Source organism: Anomaloglossus baeobatrachus, chromosome 9, assembly GCF_048569485.1.
Source record: "Anomaloglossus baeobatrachus isolate aAnoBae1 chromosome 9, aAnoBae1.hap1, whole genome shotgun sequence".
Classification (NCBI taxonomy): Eukaryota; Metazoa; Chordata; class Amphibia; order Anura; family Aromobatidae; genus Anomaloglossus; species Anomaloglossus baeobatrachus.
Genome location: NC_134361.1, coordinates 33,770,749 through 33,784,045, shown reverse-complemented (window position 1 = coordinate 33,784,045; position 13,297 = coordinate 33,770,749). Strand labels below are relative to the sequence as shown.

Below are 13,297 nucleotides of genomic sequence, written 5' to 3'. Positions count from 1 at the left end.
CAGCCTCCGTACCCGCAATGGATACCTCAACCTTAACAACACCGCCGACAAGAGTGGGGTGAGAAGGGAGCATGCTGGGGGCCCTATATGGGCCCACTTTTCTTCCATCCGACATAGTCAGCAGCTGCTGCTGACCAATCTGTGGAGCTGTGCGTGCATGTCTGCCTCCTTCGCACAAAGCATAAAAACTGAGGAGCCCGTGGGAGCACGGGGGGTGTATAGGCAGAAGGGGAGGGGCTTTACACTTTTAGTGTAATACTTTGTGCGGCCTCCGGAGGCATAGCCTATACACCCAATTGTCTGGGTCTCCCAATGGAGCGACAAAGAAATGGACATGTTTCTTTGCCCATACTATATACACAAAGATTGGGGAAGGGGTTTAGATTATCTCCATTATAACATTACAGTTACAGGTCCTGATTGATACTTACGTCCTTTGCAGCGGGTCAATTGCCTAAAATGCTTAGCTCTTGGATTGCGATGTCGTCCTCCACCCGCATCAAATTCACTTCATCCAGAGGTATTTTGTGTTCATATTCAAAGAAACGGGTGCCATTTGCAAACACCTGTAGAGGGGAAGATGATTGAGGTTACCAAATTTCTGTTACAATGGTGCTCGAGTATTAGTGCCACTCTCATCCGTAAAAATTGGATGCCAAATGACAATGTTACAATGATTTCCAAAGTCGATTGGGAGAATTGAACCATTTGTCTGGGAACAAGGTCCAGACCTATTGAATTTTGTACTTTTTTACCTTTTCCTTGCAATCAAATAAGTGAAATCAGTAACTCGAGAGATCAATAATGCGACAGTTTGGCTACATTATGGCCAAAAGTACCAGCTCACCATCACATTACACCTACTGGAGTGGAATACCTCTCTATAATAATGTGTGTGTGTAACGCTAGTGAGTGTGGACCCACTGCACCACGGATCAAGCTTACCCTGGAGGGGCATGACTAAGTGCCTGTTGAGCATTTACCAGCGCCTCCGATGGTGAGGATGGACTGGGCTGCTTGTAGACACCAGGTACCACACCAGGACAGTCCCGGTACTGCAACAGCTAACCCAAGGGTCAGTGACGTAGGTATGTAGGTCAGGCAGGACGGAGCAGGTAGTGGAGGCTGATTGGATAGAGTACGTTCAGGTATGGGCAGACAGCAGACTGATGTTCTGACAGGATCAAGCTCAACAGGAACCTAATTGCTAAGGCACCTCCCTATATGGGAAGGTGCCTTAAATACTCAGTTATTACTCACTTATTTTTTCATTGTTGCATGCCATTCATAAGCAGTGCTGGCTCCCCTCCTCTTTGCACTTAAATACTCAGTGCCTACTTTACATAGGCTGGGGAATATTTCCAAGTTACGCGGTGTCCCTTTAAGAGATGGGGAACTCGCACGCACCCTAAGGATATAACCAGCCGACTTGCATGACGTGCCTAGGTCCTAGAGTGCAGAAACCGGAGAAGGAGCAGGGGAACAAGCTGGCGAGGAGCGGTGGTGAGTGCATCAGCATCTCTACCGGGTGAAGGAAGTGGGCCGTTGCAGGCACGCCGACATTACAGTGTGTCCATCTTACCTGATAGTTGTTTTTCTCAACCTTGAACATGATGTTGAAGACTTTCCCGGACTTCAAGGTCGTGTTTTTCTTCACCTCTTCATTCCCCCAAACTTGGCCTTGTCTTGAGTTAAAGGTTACCTCGTCATCATCTCGAACATTCATTTGGAGAGCAATGTCTGACGTCTCGTCCTGTCCGTTGGCAAAACTGATAGAAAACCTTCACCAATAAAAAAGAAATATCAAGGCATCAAAACAAAGTAATAAACTAGAAACATAGGAAGCAGGAAAATATGGAGCCGCATTTCCGTCTCTGAGGAGCCACCGGCGCAGTTGGTTAATCCAGAAGGTCTTCCTACTAAAGGATTAGCCAGCACTGTAGGTCTGGACCCATTTTGACCATATACTAGAGATTTTGACCATTTTTTTGCTGACCCTCACTCCTGTTCATGTCATGAGCAAGCATGACAGAGAGATAGGAAATCTGTCAAAATATTGATTTGCCAGGTTCCCTTTTGTCACATACTGTAGTAGAGAAGTTGTTCATGGGTTTCCGTCCCTTCAATAGAAATCCAGACTAAAGCCCCAATACACAGTAGAGTAACGTTGGCTGATCCAGCTTATTTCAAGAGTTTTGACTGAAATATTTTGTTCGGGGAGATGAGGAACCAGCATGTTCGATTGTGGAATGCTGATCCTGCGATATCGTCGAGGTCAAATCGAAAGTGACGCACATCATGCGCCAGTAACGGCGTCGCAACGTGTAAAGCCTAGATGCACCGATAAACGATCGCAAAAGCGTCGAAAATCGGTGATCTGTGTAGTGTCGGACATTTCCATAATTTCGCTGCAGCGACAGGTACGATGTTGTTCCTCGTTCCTGCGGCAGCACACATTGCTGTGTGTGAAGAAGCAGGAGCGAGGAAAATCTCCGTGCTGCGTCCCGACGGCAATGCGGAAGGAAGGAGGTGGGCAGGATGTTTACGTCCCGCTCATCTCTGCCCCCCCGCTTCTATTGGCCGCCTGCCGTGTGACGTCGCTGTCACGCCGCACGAACCGCCCCCTTAGGAAGGAGGTGGGTCGCCGGCCAGAGCGACGTCGCAGGGCAGGTAAATGCGTGTGAAGCTGCCGTAGCGATAATGTTCGCTATGGCAGCTATCACAAGATATCGCATGTGCAACGGGGGCGGGGACTATCACGCTCGGCATCGCCAGCATCGGCTAGCTATGTCGCAGCATGCAAAGTACCCCTAAATCCTTCCTTCTATGCCAGCTATAGTTGATCTAAGTTGGTCTAGTGAAGTGTTGTGATCCAAACTAACTGATGGTTGTAGCACTTGTTGTTGAGTGTGGTTATGGAGTTAACCCTTGTTGTCTTTTTGTTGCTACCTTCCTGCTCTTGCTGTTCTCCTGCGTCTCTCATTGTTCCTGTGAGTTTACTTGTGTCAGTGTTTTTGTTTTTCCCCTGTCTGTTTTTACTTATGTTTCCATCTCCCTCCTGCCCCTTCCTTCCCTGGTGGGAGGGCAGAAGCAGATTCATTCTGGTCAAGAGCATAGCTAGGTACGAGACTCAGGCATCTCCACCATTAGGGCTAGCCCTGAGGTTAGGAATAACTTAGGGACAAGTAAAGAATCACCAAGTCTAAGATCAGTTTTTGATCGTAACGCATCTGGTGTTGTGACTCCTGTCTATTTCTTGTGAGATCCACTATTTTGTACAATTTTAAAGACTCCAATAAAGAAGCGGATTTTAGTGAAATTTTACTGGAAGCTGGTTTCTTTCTTTTACTTGCTGATATACACGCTGACAACAGCAGCGGGATCTTGTACTTCCATGGCGTTAGAGGATTAAACGCCAAAGTATGGGGTGAGCTGGACTATCTTAATTTTTACATAACCTAGGCAACCCTAGTATGAGGGCCAGCATAGAAGCCCCTGTCCCTCGCTACCCTACAGTCACATTGTGATAGCACCCATGGGTTACAAGTCCATAGAAAATGACGATCTTGAAGTGGACCTGTCTCCAGATTAAAAAGTGCCTAGTTTTTATCCTGTTTTATTCCCTTTTTTCCCCTGAGTATTCTTTTTTTTTTTTTTTTTAAATCTGGCATACATTTTCAGAGTTATTTAGTACTACTTTTTATGATCTGTAGTAAGGAGTAGTGACTCACAGCCTAAAGACACACCCAAGAGGATCTGTGAGCCATGCCCAAGAGGATCTGTGTGAGCCACACTCAAGAGGATCTATGAGTCACACCCAAGAGGATCTGTGAGCCACACCCAAGAGGATCTGTGAGAGAAGCCCAAGAGGATCTGTGAGCCACGCCCAAGAGGATCTGTGAGCCAAGCCCAAGAGGACCTGTGAGCCATGCCCAAGAGGACCTGTGAGCCACACCCAAGAGGATCTGTGAGCCACACCCAAGAGGATCTGTGAGCCACACCCAAGAGGATCTGTGAGTCACACCCAAGAGGATCTGTGAGCCACACCCAAAAGGATCTGTGAGTCACGCCCCCTACTAAAAGCCATACAATTTAGCACTAACTAAAAAAGCCCATATCTCTGGAACCGTATGGAAGATTTAAAAAAAAAATAAAAAATTGAATACTTAGGAGAATAATGACAATGAAATAAAAGTATAAACTGATGTCTCTAAGACAAGCATGAACATTGCTGCTGACAGTTACCTCAAATAGTAAACCGTATCTGTCTGCGTCTTTTAATCTATCAGACATCGGTATCTCCCCTCTAGAATATGAGCGAAAGGTAATAATTTGTCTATGATTGTCCAAGAAACATAAGAGATTGATGAAAGGAACCAGAAAACAAAGAACCTAGAATTGTCATTGCTCCAATGTATAAAAGAGTGTTTATTCATTTTTAATAAATATCATTACTAAAGAAAAATCCATAAAACTGTATGATTGGTCTTACCTGTCATATTTACTGGGACGTGTGGCCCGAATACTTACAACCATCCCCACCCGCAAGCCTCCAGGTATCATAGTGATATCGGGGACGGGCTGCAACAAATCACCGAAAAAGAAGTGATTAGGATTAGAAATCTTATTGTCATTTTTTTTTTTTGCTTTTATTCCAAACCTCAAATTTAAAATTTAAAAGGAAAATATAAAAACTTGAGTCATCTTTTGGAAAAAAACGCACTGTGTGAATGAGATTTTAGAATTGTTAATATAAAATGTTGCATTTTTGTTTTTGTCTGCTTGAAAAACCGCAAAAAGATTGGCTTATTGACACCCTACTCGCACCAGTAAGTGGAGAGGACTAGACATGATGAAGTTTTGTCATTCAGACCCTCACCATGACCATGACGTATTATCGGATGACCTTGTATAGGCACAGTTTGCATTTTTAGGTGGAGTAAGAACTTCTCTTTTGCCATTGCTGTATTTGTTTCTTCTTCCAGGCGTGTTACGAAATATGACGGGTGCGACTTGCTGTTTCTTTTAGTTTGCAGTTCTTGCCTGCAGACATATTGCATACAGGGTGTGCCACCGAGCAATCGAACTTAACTACTCTGCTCAGGTTTGACTCACAATGGGGAAAACATGAGGAAACACAGACATTGGACCCAACAAATGCAGCCCATCATGGAATTATAGAAAGCTACTGTCTGCGATGTAGACCCAATCGCTTAAAGGGAAGGTGTTGTAAAAAAAATATTTTTTTTTTTCAATAACCGAAAAAATATAAAGCATTAATGTTATTTTTAAATAATATTATTTATTTTTAATTGGGAAAAATATAAAAAAAACAATTAAAAGTTTGATATTTTCCACTCTTAAACACTAGGGGGAGCAGCTGCTGAAATCCTGCTGTAGAACTACTGTAGAACTAGCTCACATTACAGCTGCAGTAAAAGTGGGTGGAATCTGCTCTCCTGTGTGTGATGCACTTCCCCTTCCCAATCTGGGTGTTTCCAAAAAGATAAGGGAATATGAAGTTTAGGATCACAGTGCGTAGCCATTTTGTTGGTTGCCACAAAGTGATCCTAATGTCTAAAGTGTCACTAAGGCCAGCTGCATAGTGCTCCACTGTATCCCGTACTGCACTGTATCCCAATTCCCCACTGACTGTTTCCCAATACCCCACTGACTGTTTCCCAATACCCCACTGACTGTTTCCGAATACCCCACTGACTGTATCCCAATGCCCCACTGACTGTTTCCCAATGCCCCACTGACTGTTTCCCAGTGCCCCACTGACTGTATCCCAATGCCCCACTGACTGTATCCCAATGCCCCACTGACTGTTTCCCAATGCCCCGCTGACTGTATCCCAAAGCCCCACTGACTGCATCCCATTGCCTCACTGTTTCCCGTGCCCCCATACAGGCACAACAGGTGTGGACCATAACAGGGTGGTACAAGCACAACAGGCGTGCACTGCAGAAGAGTGGTACAGGCACAACAGGCGTGGACCGCAGCAGTGTGGTCCAGGCACAACAGGTATGGACCGCAGCAGGGTGGTACACAGGCGTGCACTGCAGCAGGGTAGTTCAGGCACAACAGGCGTGGACCGTAGCAGGGTGGTACAGGCACAACAGGCATGCACTGCAGCAGAGTGGTACAGGCACAACAGGCGTGGACCGCAGGAGTGTGGTCCAGGCACAACAGGCATGGACCGCAGCAGAGTGATACAGGCACAACAGGCGTGGACCGCAGCAGGGTGGTACACAGGCGTGCACTGCAGCAGGGTAGTTCAGGCACAACAGGCGTGCACTGTAGCAGGGTGCTACAGGCACAACAGGCGTGGACCATAGCAGGGTGGTACAGGCACAACAGGCGTGCACTGCAGCAGAGTGGTACAGGCACAACAGGCATGGACTGCAGCAGTGTGGTCCAGGCACAACAGGCGTGGACCGAAGAAGAGTGGTACAGGCACAACAGGCGTGGACCGCAGCAGAGTGGTACAGGAACAACAGGCGTGGACCGTAGCAGGGTGGTACAGGCGCAACAGGTGTGCACTGCAGCAGGGTAGTTCAGGCACAACAGGCGTGTACTGCAGCAGGGTGCTACAGGCACAACAGGCGTGGACCGTAGCAGGGTGGTACAGGCACAACAGGCATGGACCGCAACAGGGTGGTATAGGCACAACAGGTGTGGACTGCACCAAAGTGGTACAGGCACAACAGGCGTGGACCGCAGCAGGGTGATGCTGGCACAACAGGCGTGGACCGTAGCAGGGTGGTACAGGCGCAACAGGCATGGACCGCAACAGGGTGGTATAGGCACAACAGGTGTGGACTGCACCAAAGTGGTACAGGCACAACAGGCGTGGACCGCAGCAGGGTGATGCTGGCACAACAGGTGTGGACCACAGCATGGTGATGCTGGCACAGCAGGGCTTCAGATACAGAACACAGCATGGCTTATAGAACACAGTAGATCTTCACATACAGAACACAGACAGGACGGATCTGGGGAAACAAACTTGAACCCAGCAGAGCAGAACTGGTGCTGGAGGCTTGCAGACTAGAGCACACAGACATACCCAACGCAGGTACTAGGCAAGAACCTAATGCAATGCTCTGGCTCCTCCCAACAGGGGGCAGGAACCCTGAATAGCTGGTGCCTCCCAGTGATAGGCTGGGGACACCTTAGCATAGTGCGTACACCTCCCTATAAAGGGATAGGAAGTGTGCGTGCTCCCTAGGCTGGAGACCAGGAAACTCTACACAACATGTGCAAGGCCTGGGGCCTAGGCAGGAGCTGAAGACCATGCACACGTGGGCATCCGCGGGGGGAGGGGGGACGAGTCGGGGACTGCACTACACGTGGATGACAATGAAAGGATGCTGACGACCATGCAACACGTGGGTGGCCACGGGGGGACAAGCCGAGGACCACCCAACATGAGGATGGTCATACAATTGAGAGAAGAGGGCAGAAACCGACATTTAATTTGGGCATCCACAGGGGGAACGAGCCAGGGACTGCACTACACGTGGACGGCAGGGAAGAGGGGAGAGACATGGAGTTAGCACGGGGAGGATCGATGGCATACTCGGGAGCGCCTCTTCTCCCTTCCATTCCCTGCCTATATTTCACTTTACTTTGTAGACCCCTGTGCAGAAATATATCCGCAATAGAGAAAAAGAATAGGAAAACCCCAAGTTGTGCCCCCAATCTCTACAGAAGGGGCAGCCGGATCCCTCCTGCATGCAACCAAAACCGGCGGATGCTAATACCATCTGGATGGTCAATCCTAATAGACAGCCCAACCGGTGACAGTGAATCCTGCCCGATATCTGTTCATTTTGCAAAAATGTTCAATGCATTGAAGTTAAGAGACAGTATATCATTATTATACATTATTGCAGTCTAATTAGACAACTTGGAGGACAACTAGCCGGTTCTCACGGGTTTGGACATCGGTTGATAGCCTGGAGCGGGTACATACGCCATGTGTGCTGCTATAAAGACTTTCTCAATAGAAAAGAAGACGAAAAATGCTTTATATCCAGCGGAAAGGGACCGGTTCGACGTCTGCATCCTATTCCCAAAATCTGGAAAAACCACTTCATACTACGAGCCACTAAGCAGGAGAGACTCCTGCTGGACGACAGAGAATGTGCTGCTTTTTTTGTGACATATTGTATTCATGACATTAGTAAATTTCGAATGATATTTTTTGCATTTATTTGTGAAAATATCGGAAATTTGGTGAAAATTTAGCAATTTTCAAACTTTGAATTTTTATTCTCTTAAACTAAAGAGTTACTGTATATCACACAAAATAATATTTCCCCGTCTTCTTTACATCGGCACGATTTTTAAGCAATATTTTTCTTAGGAAGTTAGAAGGGTTCAAAGATTATCAGCAATTCCTAATTTTTCCAACAAAATTTAGAAAACCATTTTTTTAGGGACCACACCACATTTGAAGTGACTTTGAGAGGCCTAGGTGACAGAAAATTCCCAAAAGTGACCCCATTCTTAAAACTGCACCTTTCACACTACTCAAAACCACATCCAAGAAGTTATTTTTACCCTTCAGGTGCTTAGGGGATCTAAAGAAATGTGGAAGGAAAAAAATGAAAATTTTACTTTTTGCCACAAAAACGTTACTTTAGCCCCCAATTTTTCTTTCGTGAGGGTAACAGAACAAAATGCACATACAGTTTGTTGTGAAATTTCTCCTCAGTTTGCCGATACCCCATATGTGGAGGAAAACTACTGTTTGGGCGCACGGCACGACTTGGAATGGAAAGAGCACCATTTTGGCTTTAATAGATTGGGGACATGCATTTTCACAAGGGTAACCGCAGAAAATGAACTGTAAAACTAGAGCAATTTCTACTGAGTACGCCGATACCCCAAATGTGGAGAAACTCTACTGTTTGGGCGCACAACAGGGGTTGGAAGGGAAGGAGCGTTATTTGAATTATAGAATGCAAAATTGTCTGTAATAGATAGTGGATGCCATGTCGTGTTTGTAGAGCCGTTCTGTTGTCTAAACAGTGGAAACCCCCCACAAGTGACCCCATTTTGTAGACTCGATGTTTAGTGAGCACCTTGAACCTCCAGGTGCTTCACAAAATTTTATAACGTTAAGCCGTGAAAATGAAAACATACATTTTTTACCACAAACATGTTGCGTTATCCCCAAATCTTTAATTTTCACAAGGTAGCAGGAGATAATTGACCATACAATTAGTTGTTCAATTTCTACTGAGTACACCAATACCCCATATGTGGTCAAAAACTACTTTTAAGGCACAATAGAAAGTAAAGAAGACATGGAGCGCCATATTGGAGTGCAGATTTAGTTGGAATGGTGTGAAGGTACCATGTCATATTGGCGGAGCCCCTGATGTGCCAGACCAGCAGAGACCCCCCCACAAGTGACCCAATTTTACAAACTACACCACTCAATGAATTCATCCATGGGTGCAGTGAGCATATTGACACTACAGGTGTCTCACATAATTTCATCATATTGTGTGATGAACAAACAATAATTAAATTTTTACCACTAAAATGTTGTTGTAACCCCAGATTTCCAATTTTCACAAAAGGAATAGGTAAAAAAAAAGGCCCCATAATGTGTTATACAACTTCTCCTGAACGTGGCAATACCCCACATATGACTGTACAGTACTGTTTGGCAGCACCGCAGGGCTCAGGAGGGAAGGAGCCCTAAGAATGGCTTTGTAAATGACATATTTACTATCTATGGATAGCTGGAATCAAGATAGGAAATAAGGCATTAAAATCCTCCAACTGGGACCTCCAGGTACAATGATATTTTGCAAGCTGGGGATCCCATACATTTTTTTATGCAACATCCCATGCCCTGCTGCATCTGAGGTCACCAAGGAGAGTTATGTGGGAGTGACTGTTCTTTAATAAATAGAGATTTTGAATTGACACCTTGGTTCAATGGCGGAAGATACGATGCTACGTCTTCCCTCCAGAGATTTTTGCCATTTCCGTGACATCTGGCTAGTACTTTTCATTTGTTTATGAATTTGATTTGTATGTCACTGAATATACTGTATTGTTTTGTTCCCCATTGTAAGATTTTTTGCATATTTTTATGAACACTGCCTATTTTTCGGATTAAATATATAAAATTTAATAGCTGTAATCCTCTTGCTCTATAGGTCGCATCCCTGAAGCCTCGAGAGGTGAAACGTTGCCAGTAAGGCGTGTCAAATCAACCTGTATAAATAATTGATGGCGGTAGCTAGTTTTTGTTTGGGTTATTGTGGAGCTTGGCAGTGGACCTTACCAAAGTATATATATATTACATGCTTTGGAATCGGTTGTGTATACACTATATGTTCACTGTGAAAATACTCAATAATCGGTACAGTAGTGAAAACTGCCGTTGGCTTTGTCCATTAAGCATCAGTCAATTGTGTATTGTCCTGATGATTGGAGGCAGCAGAGTGGTTTTTCATGGCATATTGGTGGAAGTGGTGGGATGTCTGCGTGATCTGGGCTTTTTCTGTGACACTTTGTAATGTATCTTATCAGGAAAATCAGTTTTTTTCCTCCTGGACTGACCTTTTATTCTCAACTAACAGGTAAAATCTGTATTCAGTGAAGACAGATTTTCCCATTAGTACGATAGAAGATGACAGTTAGTGCTATTGGGGCAATAGTGCTGGGGCACAGGGGAAATGTATCCAACATTTGGGGATAATATTTTTTTTCCTTACTTAAATCATGTAATTTGGAATAAAAATAATTTTTGCAATTTGTTTTTACTAAAAATATTGTACTGTTTTTCTTTTACAGGCTTTTTGTTCTTGTAGAGTTTTATTGATGACACTGCAGTGAAGTCTATGAAAGGCATCAGTGCCTGTGCAGATTTAAAAAAAAAATATGCGCTCGCGCCCCTGCCACTCATAGTCTTCAATGCAGTGTCTTCAATAAAATGGTGGCGTAGATCGCGGTACGCGCATGCATGGTCTCTGGCGCCATTTTAATGAATACATAATACCTGTGGCAATGCACATGTGCCGCCAACAGTAGCAATGGAGATGCGGCGTGATATTCAAATAAAGAAAAGAGGGCATGCCAGCAGGATGCTAGAGGAGCAATAATCGCCAAGGACCCAACTGACAAAGGCCCAATCCTGTTTCACCCGTCAATCAAAGTGCAGGGCATTTCTAAAACTTTGATATGTCATTAACCAAGCATCAAATCCTTATATGACAGGTATGCCTGCATTCAGCATCTTACTGCCTCTATGGAATTGCCTTTAGTTCACATTGAAAAAGCCTGATGGTTGGTTCTCTAATGATTCCATAATCAGAAATAATAATAATAATAATAATAATAATAATAATAATAATAATAAATAATGAAAAGAAAAAAAAATGTCCAAAAGTCTGAGGTTTCACTTAATGATTCCATAATCAGAAATTATTATTATTTATTATTATTATTAATACAAGAAAAAAAGTCCAAAAGTCTGAACTTTCACTTAATAATTCAATAATCGGAAAATAATAATAATAATAATAATAATAATAATAATAATAACAACAATAATAATAATAATAAACAGAAAAAAAATGACCAAAAGTCTGAGGTTTCACTTAATGATTCCATAATCAGAAAATAATAATAATAATAATAATAATAATAATAATAATAATAATAATAATAATAATAACATAATGAAAAGAAAAAAAATGCCCAAAAGTCTGAGGTTTCACTTAATGATTCCATAATCAGAAAATAATAATAATAATAATAATAATAATAGTAATAATAAAAATAATAATAATAATAATAAATAAAAAGAATAACAAAATGACCAAAAGTCTGAGGTTTCACTTAATGATTCCATAATCAGAAAATAATAATAATAATAATATTTTTTAATAATATTGAAAGAAATAAAATAAAAAGGTAAAAATAGAAAGGTGCATATTTATTCTGCATTTCCCTCCTTATTGTTGCACAAGTCTTTGCACAAGCTCTTCTTAATCTGTAGCACACAGACAGAACTTTTTCACATCCCCCTTCACAGACACTACCTGCCCTGCAGGGAAATATTCAGTTACGGCCGGCAGAACACACATACTTAAGGTGTGGTGGCTACACTGCGAACAGAATATGAACTACTCGACTTATACAAGGGGAGATTTTCCAATTCTTAATTTTTGGATAATTGGGGGTCTTATTAGTGGACCACAGCAATTATATATTTATGTTTAAGTGACATGTTGCTTATGAGGCAACACCATTTAAAGGAAATCTGTCACTTTCCAAATATGTAATGTTCTTACATTGTGTAAATGCCGCTGTTCTCCTGAATCCGGTGATGTCTTTCTTTTGTTCCCGCTCCTTTCCGTTCCTGAGATATGGCCCCTTCTTCCCTGTATATAAATCTAGTGTTTTTCTCAACTGGGTGTGGTTCTAAAGAACACTCCTATAGAAAAATGTTGAAGACCACACCCACTTAGTTAGGAAGACTAGATTTATATACAGGGAAGAAGAGGCCATATCTCTGGAACAGAGAGAAGCTGGACGAAAATAAAAACATCGTCGGATTCAGGAGAACGGCGGCATTTACACCTGGTAATAACTTATATATTTATGGGAAGTGTTATATTTCTTTTAAGAGCGAGTATGAACTTCTGAGATGTATTTAGAGCCCATTCACTACTAAAGAGTAATCGCTGTGTAATTTCTCCCCTCCCCACATAAGTATACATGAAAACAATTAACTTTCTAATATTTTTTATTAGCGAAATCTGCTTCTTTTCCCTCCAGAACTCATCATTCATTCTCAAAATTCTCACTTCATGGATGAAATATGTCTTCAGTGAATACAGATTTTTCCATTAAACAATAGTGAGATAGGAGATGACCGCTGATGCTCAAAGTTCTATGTAGAGGTTTCAGCGTAATGTCTATTTCGACCTCTAGCTCCTTCCTTCTCCATAGAATCTTGAGACAAACGTAAAAAGGGAATATTACAAAGTAAATTTACACTAAAATCCAAAATGGCACCCACTTTAAGTGTTAAAATTTTCAACCGTTCTTGAGATATTCACACTTTTCTTTTGTTTACAGTTCGTTGCCTTGGAGACCGACCACTGAACATGCGCAGTGCTTACAAACTCTTTTCTATCGAGCTTGTAAGCGCTGTTACATCCTAGTCCCGACCACACATTCGAGTCTTGGGAGATGACCTAAATATTTTTTTTTCTTTTTGATCTTTTAAGGACAAAAAAAAAAATCACAAATAAAA

The 13,297-nt window shown here is 43.0% G+C and overlaps 1 protein-coding gene across 1 annotated transcript; it reads right to left on the bottom strand.

Annotated features, from left to right (window-relative positions):
* Positions 1-446: 446 nt before the first annotated feature.
* Positions 447-4,888, bottom strand: LOC142251790 (galectin-4-like). The gene is made up of 4 exons (XM_075324840.1): positions 4,880-4,888; positions 4,493-4,581; positions 1,583-1,781; positions 447-566 (listed from the first exon to the last, which is right to left on the bottom strand). Exons 1-4 carry the CDS (start codon positions 4,886-4,888, stop codon positions 447-449), a joined length of 417 nt encoding a protein of 138 aa, XP_075180955.1.
* Positions 4,889-13,297: the final 8,409 nt, after the last annotated feature.